Below are 11,423 nucleotides of genomic sequence, written 5' to 3'. Positions count from 1 at the left end.
GAATAGTTTTATTTTGATTTACGAAAAAATATTTTTAAAAAATGTTTTTGTCATATAACAAACACTCCCTAAATCAAGTTGCTCCTCATCCCGATTAAGTGAAACAACACAATAAAATCTGTGACTATTCTTCTTTTATCCTTCTCTTGAAGATAATTTTATTTGAGAAATAAGATGTTAAATGTGAATAAAATTTTTAATAGCAATTTAAATCCTAATTTTTCACATCGAGAAGGATTAACTCATCTGCGACTCTTCCACTTCTTGTTGGGTGTTTTTTACTTTTTTACCCCACGAAACCATAAACAAGTAACCCAAACATGGTGCAGTAACCGACAGGACCGAGCGACCCAAAAAATGAGATTGTCAGGCCCAATTTTACTGCTGACTGGGCAACTAAGTCCCTTTCTTCGGGCCAGCGGTTATTGGGTGTGTTTGGACGACGTACTCAACTGAGACAAGCCCCTTGGTGTCAAATGAAAAAAAAAGGAAGAAAAGAAGACGGCCCAATTTTATACCAGTACTGCACTGCTCCTGGGCCTACTCAGCCACGACGTCTCATATATTTGGCCCACTCTTCTTTACTTAAAAAAAAGGAAATAAAAAAAGAGGAAAGTGGGTGGGGTTTCCATTTTTCTTACACCCGAAGAATTTAGGCAGGGGCAATGGGGTAGCCTTTGCTCGCGCGGGAGAGACTGGCTCTAGCCTCGAGGCAGCCGACGGTTTGATCTGTGGGTATAAACTAAAAGCAGTTGAGTGCCGATAACGTTGCCTTGATTTTCTGCACTTCCCAAAATTGAAGAGTTATCGTCCGCGTCGCCGCTTCTGTTTCGAACCAAGAATTTATACTATTACATGTGTAATCAAGAGATTAGATAAAAAGGGTTCTCTAATTTTGGAAATAGAGACAACTGTTACAATAAGGTCGTCATTAACATTATCCTTCTCTCTCTCTCTTTGGGGGGGGTTGTGGGCATGATAAATTGATAGTAGTTCTTTTTTTTTCCCTCGCTGAAATAACCGAACCAGGTCTTAGATATATGGAGTATTTGGGTGGAAACAAAATTATTGTTTTAAAAATATTTTTAAAAAATTTATTTTGATTTGTGAAAAAATATTTTATCAAAGCATTTTTTTAGTAATCCCAACACTCTCATGATAGTTGCAAGTTTAACCACCAAAACTCGTAACTCCTGTGATGGGCACGTTCCCCATTCTCATGAAAGTTTGTGGCTGAGAGGGCATTTGTTTATGTTTTTTTATTTTTATTTTTCAAAGAGCTTGTTTATGTTAAAACCATTATTTTAATGCGAAATCAAGCGTATACATAACTGCCCCTTGGTTGAAGGGTACTGGCTGCCGAGAGATTCTTTTTTGGCCTGAGGCTGACGAGAGGTTTGATTCTTGTTTTCTCCTTATCGCATTATGTGAGTAACATATATCCTCAATTACTTATAAACTTCAAATTGTTTTTTCATCATCAATAAAAACATTTATATTTATTTTTAAGAAGGAAACAGCAACGTAACGAGACTGATTAATTTTAATTAACCCCTGCATTAATAGCTTGTCTTTTTGGCGGGGGAGGGGATGCAAAACTCGTTTCCAGAATATCAAAGGACGCGACTTCGTCAGTAGTGATTTTGGCACCGGATGGCTTTGGATTATTTCCGTAACGGAGCAGGCCTGTCGAGATACACGCTTATAGTTGCGGGTTCCTGGACAGGACAGAATTATTAGAGTGAAGAAGCTTGACCCGCTCTGAACCGCGAGTCCAACCGCTTCCCGAGACTCCTTACGCCAAGCTGAAACTGAGCCGCCGCCGCCAGAAACTGCACCGTCTGCGACGGTCTCAGTATTTCTACCACCTTCCTCGACGTCGACACTCGCAGCTCGTCGGCCCTCTCCAATACCTCCCTCATCGCATTCTTCAGCATTTCCAGTGCGGTGTCCAGCTCATCAACTTCCCCATCGATCAGCCTCCCCACTCGCCTCGCCAATTGCAGCATTGACGGTCCTCCTGGGATCTCCTGAACGCTCGCCATTGCTCCCGTCACGACCCTTTCTTGCCTCCTGGTATCGTCCTTCACTCGCTCCAGCATCGCCTTCTGCTCCGGCGATAAACCGTCCACGGCGCCGTCCACCAGATGAAGCACCAGGGAAGGCTTATAGTCCGCAATCCAGAGCAGAGCTCGCTCATAAGAAGTTAACCAGGTCGGGGAAAAGAGGAGGAAGACATCGTCGGCGAGTCGGGATCTCTCTTGAAAGTATTGCTGGTAGTGGAAGAGAACTTGGTCAATGAGGGCACTCTGTTGCTCCATTTTGAGGGGAGAGTCGGGGGCGAGGGAGAGAGTGAGGAGCTGATCGAGGAAGCTCTGTTGGCGCGAAAGCCATCCCTCGAAGAAGCTCTGGAATGAGCTCCGCGCATTCTGCTGCTGTGGCGTTTGTGCCATTGTTTTGGGTCTATGCAGTGTCTCCTCTGCCCGGAGGAACAGGGCGGGTATGGGGTTCTATTTATATGGCTTTTCATTGGAAAAAAGATGTTTCTTAATGTATAAGGATTTGGATTGAAGTGAGGGAGCAGTGGTTTCCTTAGTCGGGATAATAAATTTGAAAAGGCAGCAGGAAGAAGGAAGAGATGTCACAGGTTGTGTGCTGATGCCATGGCGGTGGGAGGGCATTCCCTGTTGTGCCGCGGAAACAGAACATCGAGGCAAGCATGTCATGTGACGTGAGTCAAAGTTCCTTCTATCCCTTTTTTTTTTTTAAAAAAAATAAATAAATTATTATTAAATTATTACTCCCTCCGTTTTTTATTATAAGATACGAATAACCGAATACGTTGATAAAAAAACAGTTAAATTAGTTAAGAACAATCAATGTGTAAAAAATATAATTTTTTTTCCAAAAATACCATCATTAATAAGAAGAGAGAGTATGAGAGAACAATTAAATTATTGAAAGGAAGAGAAGTGAGAGGGAGAAAGAGTGTGAGTTGGAGACAATAAATATGGGTAAAATAGGAGATCAACACAAAAAAGTAGAGACAACTTTTAAGTGTCTCTTATATATAGAAACATGTCATAAGTATCAAACGTATCTTATAATAAGAAACGGAGGGAGTATTATTTTTCCCCTTCAAAAACCCATAATTTCACGCTGCTCTTTGCTCTATCCCCGTCTTCTCTTCTGATGACCGACAAGGGGCAAACCGACATTCAGCGGTTGAGTCCTCTTTGGGCCACCCATCATAGAGTATTCATCTTGGGCCACTGCCTTCTTTTTGGGCCTCTTGCTCTTTGTCACCAGCCCAAACCATTATGCCCTTTGTGGACATGAAGCCTCTTTCTTTGAGATAAAATCCAGACTTGTTCTAGGATTCTTCATGCGTTGCTTATGGGTTGTTATTTTCAAACGCTAACGATAATGATATCCCGACGGAATCAGTTTGCCTTATTTACGGTGACGCATGATTACGTATTCAATTTCCCAGATTAAGTTAAATAAATGGCTGAGCCATTGTGGACATGATTGTAACGTTTGCGGTTAGTTGTTCAATGAGGCTGCGTGGGATATTTCCTTTTTCTTTTTTTGGGTGGGGGAATCGGTGGGATATGTATATATTTTTTATTTAATTAATTAAATCCGCCGTTGTCGAGCCGAAATTGGAAGCATTGATCACATGGTTTTGAGGTGACAAGGACTCAAAAGGGGTGAACGTAAAAGTGGAGATGTGAAGAAACAAAGACGACGGATATTTTAAGGTGATTAATAAATCATACGTACCTTTCACGGAATAGTGGAACCCAATGACTAAAGTGAAGCAGGACAAAATAAGTGATCAAACAAATCAAGACATTATTGACGGCTCTGCTTTTGCTTGAATCGTGTTATTACCCAAAAGGCATATTCGTCCCTGCTCCGCCTCCCCATCGCTACTCATATTATCTTCGCAGTTTGTATTTCTTTAATTTTAATTTTAAATAATATAATAATCTGTGTTTAGTTATTACCCCATGCCCCTTGGCCCGGGCTTCAGAGCTTGATGTTTTAAATCATCCTTTTTGTTTTTTTTTCTCAGCTTGCGTTTGAATGTAACTTTCCTTCTGTGTAATATATCATCAACAAAATAATAACAACAACGACAGCCGGATTATTCAAGAGCTGTCACTCTGTGTGATCACCACGGCACCACCTCACCTACCGCTACCAGCTGCTATGATTTTTTCCCCTTCATTTTTTAATTATATTTTTATTTTAAAATGGTGATCAGAACTTCTTTTTTTTTTTTAAAAACAAGAGTTCTCAAACACTCTGTTACGTTGACTGATTCTCATGCTCGCGTCTGGAACGGGACTATTCATGAAATATCTTATTCTCACTGTGAAATCAAAAAAATAATTTCCGTCACAAACATAAAAGCTAATTAATTGATTTGAGAAAATTAAAAAAATAATTTAAATTAATTATTTATAATAGATAGATGTTGTCTTTCCTACTTTCTCACTAATAGATAGAAACAAATGAGAATAACCAAACCATGTCTACAAAATGCCAGTACCATGCAGCTGCTTAAAGCCAATGTGATACTCCTTAGTCAGATAACTAAGATATTGATTAGAACTATTATTATTAAAAAAGACTATATTAAAAAAATATATAAATATAAAAAACAAAATAAATTAGAAAGTCAAATATTTAGAATTAAAATAAAAATTAAACAAGACTTTATATATAAAAAAAGAGGTGGTAATGCTCAACGTCGCCTTCATTTTAGTTGTCATGCCAAATCGAATTTGTCCTCTGGGGGACAGCTACTCTATACATTCATGCGAAGAAAGGATTTCGATATTTTTAAAATACCAGAAACTTATTTGGGTACTTTTGTCACAATTTTAAGTTAACATTATCGGATAATAGAATCTTCGATGCATGTTATAATGGAGAGAGGACAACTGAAGCTTTTCACAAAATCAAGGTAAGCTTACTATTTTCGTACCACCCAGACTAGATTAACGGCATTGCTTATATTTTAAGTCGATGTGAATCAATTTTTTTTTTTTTGAACTTTTTAACATTGTTCTTAGCTTGGGCCATGGACTACTGAATTTGTGGTGGTTGGGATTACGCGATAATATAACATGTTAAAAATCAATACTTAATATCATTATTACGGCTTAACTCTGGAAGGGAGTCTATGTAGCATATAACTCTGCCAAATATAAATCTGGGAAAAATGATTAAAAAAATTAACTACAAATTTGAGCATTAAAGTTTTTAAATGATTATGACTTTTTCTCCAGCCGTATGTAACACATCTTCATCCATATATAAATATATTCCATTTCATACATAATTAAAAATAATTTACATGTCGCTAAAAAATAAATGCACTGGATGAAAGATATGTTGTATCTGGACCTTCATACAAATTTTGGTTCGCTCAGACAACTAGGGATTTTATCAGTAGCTTCTCATATAAATGTTGTTTCGAAAAATAATAATAGTGGTGAGCTCAACTAAAATAACAGTAATAATAATAATAATAAAAAAGGACAGAGAGAATTCAACGACAACCATATTTAGAATTTAGTGGGGCATCGTTGCCGCCTGTTGGATAAGCTTTCAGGAGCCACTCAGCAATTCTTCCCCGCGCGTCCTCGTGATATTTTTGACGAAGAGAAATAATTCAAATCCAATTCATTGTCGTTTTACACATAAACGCCAATTCGCACGCGCCGTGTGGTAAATGTGGCATATCAATTTCTCATCATGACTCGCCTTGGCAAATTCTGGGAGTTCCGTCCATCCGTTCCGCAGCCCTCCCAAAAAAGCGAGGGGAAGTAATAACCAACAAAAACAGCTAAGAGATTTTGGTCATTTTACCGCTTTTTTTCTTTTTGCCTTTGTGGCCGAATCTTTTTGTCTGTCATTCCAAAACAGTGATGCCTTAATTCTTCTGCCTGAATCAATTCGAAGATGGATCGGTAAATCCATTCAACAAAGATGGATCTGTAAATACCTGCCGGGACGAAGTTAGATTCCAGCCACTGTGAATAACGCTCTTCTCAAGTATACAGTCTTCCTTCGTTTTTTCTTCTTCTCGTCCATGCTCTGATATTCAGATCAGCGAGGCTCTGTGAAGCCGCCGCTTCTCTCTCTTTCTTCCTGTTATTTCATACCCCCTCGCGGAATCGGTCTCGGCCAACGTGGCACTAGATAGCGGAGAGGGAGGCTAGCTGAGATTACAGTGCCAGACTGTGGGATGCCGAATCCCCAATCTCAACGTCAACGGTCACGAGCTGCATCATCATCGGCGCGGCCTCCAGCTGGGGCCAGGGTTCCGCTCAGGCAATTGTTTCGGGTGGCATCGGTGGCTGGGGGCATTCAGTTTGGGTGGGCCCTGCAGCTTTCTCTCCTGACGCCTTATGTGCAGCAGCTTGGAATTCCTCACGCGTGGGCTAGCATAATTTGGCTATGTGGCCCTCTTTCTGGTCTTTTGGTTCAGCCCTTGGTGGGGCACATGAGTGACAAGTGCACCAGCCGGTTCGGCCGCCGGAGACCCTTTATCTTTGCCGGAACAGTGTCCATCATTATTGCTGTTCTGGTCATTGGTCACTCTGCTGACATTGGCTGGTGGTTTGGTGACACGGAGAATTCTCGGCCGAGAGCAATAGTGGTATTTGTGTTCGGGTTTTGGATTTTGGATGTGGCCAACAACATGACTCAAGGTCCTTGTAGAGCTTTGCTTGCCGATCTTACTGGTAAGATCTTCTTGGACTTTGCCTTCAAATAATTGAACATGTGATTGTTCCGAGGCAATGAAAGCCTGAACTAAACCCTCCTTTGGAAAACTCTTCCAGTTTTAAAGTAGTAACGTTATGACTTCCAAATGCCGAAGCATTACTTTAGCAATTCCTTTTCTGAAAACCAGATATATCAGTATTCTGCCACTAGATGCTTGACTGCACAATAATGCAATTTGTGTCAGCAACTAAAGAAGTTCAATAAAGATCAAACTCCTTTTGATATTTGTTATTATCTGGCTTCCCTATCAATGCTTGACACCATAAGTTGACTTGAATGGTTACTGATGTATCTAAAGTAACAGTCGAACAGAAGTAATATCAGATCAATGATCTAACAAGAATAGTTGTTTTTGTTCTAAATAATCTATTAAATATTGTAAATCTCACAATTTGAATGAATTTACTCAGACAATGATGTAGGAAATCAAACTTTTGTGCTCGATTTGAATATTATGTGCTTTTGGTAAGTGGTATACATATCAATAACTTGATAATTTGTTAATGATAGGTACAGCGAACATGCAAACATGCCACCTATTTAAAATCAATAATTATTTAGTCGGGGCTATACTAGGTGCCAAATTCGAAATTTTGGGGGAAAAATGCCACAAAGAATCCCCTTTTTAGAGATAAATTAAAAAGCTGCACCAAACTTGAAGAACAAGAGCTTTCTTAGTGATGAATAAATTTTCTCCTCCGAAAATCTCATTTAGGGTCCATTTTTTATTTTCTTTTTCTTTTCTTTTTTTTGGGGGGGGGGGGGCGGGGATCACTCTTTCTTTTTAAAAAATTAAATTTCAGAAATTTTAGATGATTGTTTAAGATTTTAAAAGTAATTAGGATAAAAAATTAGATTTTTTATTATTTCAAGAAGCTATTCTAAGTACCTTTTAATTATTTTAAGGAGTAATTTGTTGTAAAAAAATACTTTATGATTTTTTTAATTATTAACAAACAAAAAGTAACTTTTGCTTTTCGTAAAATTTCTAAACAAAAAATCATTTTTTTGGCTGGTAACAGTATGGAAATAAAATATAAGTTCTAGCAAACAAGCTTACCAGATTAATGTAATCATTAATTTAGGGGCAATAACTTTTTCCTGGCAACATTCTTTTAGTAATGGCATCTAACGTAAAAAAGTGGTTCCATTTTTATTCTGTGCCTTTGTGTGATTCATGCAAACTAGTAAAAGCGTTGTTTCTGGTTTAGAACACAAATAAATATTTGTGCAAAACATTCGAAACTATGTTAATATGGTACTTTGGTTATTGTAAGTTGTTATATACGCGCAAATGCGATCGTAAAAGTAATCTTCAAATCATTGGAAGCCTCTGTGAAGTGAAAATTTTGACTCATATCATCCCTCTCATAATTTTTGACCAGACATGGGTCTCGTATGCTTCAATTATTCTTTCTGTTACTTAGGGATAGAAATTGGTCATTCTGGAGGAAAAAAGAGAGGGAGAGAGGGGAAACCAATGAAAACCCAAATGGCAAGCCACCATGAGATTATTGTTTTTATGTCAATTGCAATTCATTGAGAAATGAAAGTGATCACTCGAGTGAAGAAACAATACTTTGACATCCTTCTTCCTCCTTTTCTTGATGTTTTCCTCTATATAATGTTAGGCAAGGATCATCGAAGGACACGAGTGGCAAATGCCTATTTCTCTCTGTTTATGGCTATTGGTAACATTCTTGGCTACGCAACTGGGTCGTTCAGTGGTTGGTACAGGGTTTTTTCTTTCACTGTTACCCCTGCATGTAAAATTAGTTGTGCAAATCTCAAGTCTGCTTTCTTTCTCGATGTTGTTTTCATTGTATCACCACATATATCAGCATTGCAGCAGCTCATGAAGTGCCTCTTAGTTTGAATGGGGCTGCCCATACTGAAGAAGGGGCAGGGAGTCGGGTACTGCAGAAGAAGCGTTCCTGTGGGAGCTATTTGGGACATTCAAATATTTTTCAGCTCCTATATGGATAATACTGTCTGTTACTGCACTGACTTGGATTGGATGGTTTCCATTTATTCTGTTCGATACTGATTGGGTGGGTCGAGAGATTTATGGTGGTGATCCAAATCAAGGTCTTACTTATGATGCAGGAGTTAGAATGGGGGCACTTGGTTTATTGCTGAACTCGGTTGTTCTTGCTATAACGTCATTACTCATGGAATGGCTAAGCAGGAAGCGGGGGGCTGGCTTTTTGTGGGGAATCTCAAACATCGTAATGGCTGTCTGCTTTATCGCAATTCTTGTAGTAACCTATGTGGCAAACAGCATTGGCTATCTTGGCAAAGATGAACCGCCAGTTGGCATTTTAATAGCGGCAATAACAATTTTTACCATTCTTGGGTTTCCATTGGCGGTAAGTTGCTCAAATCTGCTTCTCTGTGGTCAACACCTCCTAGTGGTTCTCTGAACCCTCAGATTAGGGGGGGAAAAGGTCTTATTGCGCTCTCTTACACACAATTATGTCAGTTCTACCATGATGTGCTAGAAATGCAAGTTTGGAATGCCCCATAAAGAGGGCACAAATTCGATATTATGTGCGCGTTACGCATGATTTAAACTGACTTATCGATAATGATTATTTCAGGTCACTTACAGTGTCCCATACGCCTTAATCTCAGCACATATTGAGTCTTTAGGACTTGGCCAAGGTGAGCTTCTAGTTATGGTCTTCTTCTGTTCTTCTTTTGGAGATTTGACTGCAGAACTGTTTATGTTGATTGTCGCTAATTACAGGATTATCGATGGGAGTTCTGAATCTGGCAATTGTGATCCCTCAGGTTTCATTGCTTTAAGATATTATATCCTTTTAGTTGAATGGGAAGTTCTCTCTGGAGCTTTTCAGGGGCTGTGTTGAATTGACAATAAAGCTTGATGAAATTGATTTTACTTTTATTAGTATATGCCAATTTGAGGCTAATCAACTGCCTTAATAATTGAACCTAATTTTTGGATTAAGCTTCACTCAAGAAAGTATATAATTTGAATAATTAAATAATTGAGGCCTTGATGCATGCCTTCTTAGACCACGGAAAAGAGGCTAAAGTCCTCAGCAAAAGATTATATACGGATAGAGCTTAACAGACAAACTCCTCTAAACAATTGACGCTGTCGGATAAGCATCAAATGCAGGCCATCAACTGATTCCAATCTCCGAAAATGCTTAAAGAGCTAGATAGATTATATATCGAAATCCTCCTCGGCAAAATAATATTCATTTTATGTTAAAATGGATCGAGAATAATCTCAATAATTCCAGTCCTTGTGTTTTAAACTCAAATTCTAAAAGTAACACTTGATTAGTTCCCTTTGAATTTATACGTTGTAATATTGAAATAGGATTGTCATTTTGGATGTGAAAACCAATTCGTCTGCCGAAGAACATAATTGAATTAAGACCCTCAACTTTGAAACTAGCTATACAGGAAGCAGAGGATATCATATCTAGTTGTACACAGATTTACATGAAAATCTAGTTGCATTGACAAACAACTGATTGCCAGAAGAGTTCAATTGAGACATCATATCTAGTTTATAAAAATAATTATGCAGACAAGTTCTTCCCCGGTCTAAGCCATTAAATCTTTTTTGTGGTTTGAATTTAATGATGACTTGTCTTTTGTAAATATGTAAACCGTGAGAAAGGACCTATTTTAAGTACAGTTTCTATTTTTGGAGCTACTTGACTTATACATTTATGATTTTTGAAACAGATAGTGGTGTCTCTAGGAAGTGGACCATGGGATCAGCTATTTGGTGGTGGAAACTCTCCAGCATTTGCTGTGGCAGCTATTGCAGCCCTTGTCAGTGGACTCATTGCTGTCTTGGCTATTCCTCGATCTGGTGGTGCTTCTCATAAGCCTAGATCCCACGTTTGAGGTGCTGTGTTCTTTCTGGCTATGGCACTGGTTCTTTTGAAGAGGGATGGGGTATTGGTAAATCAAGGGGTAGCAAGAATTTGTATATAGCTATTTTTGCTCCTATCTGATTTTAGCCTTTTTCTCGAGCTTCCTTTCATGAGAACCCTCTTCACCCAATCTGTTTCTAATGAACAATTGTATCCTTTGGTTGTGCTTTCGTCTTATTGGTCATTATTTAGCCATTGAGCATATTTTTGCCGTTCTGCCGTTCTATAGTTTTCATAGGCCTTTGATTTCTTGGGAACTCGCTCTCTCTATTTGGGGATCCTGATGACTTTAACAGTATCCGCAAAACAGTCAGAATGGTTGTAGTATGTAAACCATGACAAATCCTCTGTCTAGTGCACGAAAGGTGAATGCTCTTCAATCTTCATGTCCAAGGATTAAAATAAATGTGTAGCGTTTTGTAGCGCTCTTTTAGGTATCCTAGCCCTAGCATGTAACATTAAAAGTTATCACAAATACTAAACAGGAGATTATCTGCAATCAGTGGAGAATTTCTTCATTGCAAGTCCGTCCCACCTGTATAAGTTGTTGCTTCTATGGCCAAAATGCTGTAGCAAATTTGTTGGGGTTGGAGCATCTTTGGAAGGTGCTAAAGCTTCCGTCAGGCAGCATACTTTCCAACCGAGATGAGTTACTGTTGATTGGGAAATATTCCGCATGAAGTGTTCATTGTGCGA

At 38.7% G+C, this 11,423-nt stretch overlaps 1 protein-coding gene and 1 pseudogene across 1 annotated transcript; one reads left to right on the top strand and one right to left on the bottom strand.

Annotated features, from left to right (window-relative positions):
- Positions 1 to 1,736: 1,736 nt before the first annotated feature.
- Positions 1,737 to 2,453, bottom strand: LOC114748258 (protein DOG1-like 4). Its single transcript, XM_028936615.1, has one exon. The coding sequence runs from the start codon at positions 2,451 to 2,453 to the stop codon at positions 1,737 to 1,739; it is 717 nt and encodes a 238-aa protein (XP_028792448.1).
- A 3,382-nt stretch (positions 2,454 to 5,835) lies between these two features.
- On the top strand, positions 5,836 to 10,698 carry LOC114748257 (sucrose transport protein SUC4-like; annotated as a pseudogene).
- Positions 10,699 to 11,423: the final 725 nt, after the last annotated feature.

This window comes from Neltuma alba, unplaced genomic scaffold (assembly GCF_004799145.2).
Source record: "Neltuma alba isolate B1F8T4 unplaced genomic scaffold, ASM479914v2 tig00005662_pilon, whole genome shotgun sequence".
NCBI lineage: Eukaryota > Viridiplantae > Streptophyta > Magnoliopsida > Fabales > Fabaceae > Neltuma > Neltuma alba.
This window is presented reverse-complemented; position numbering and strand designations above follow the sequence as displayed.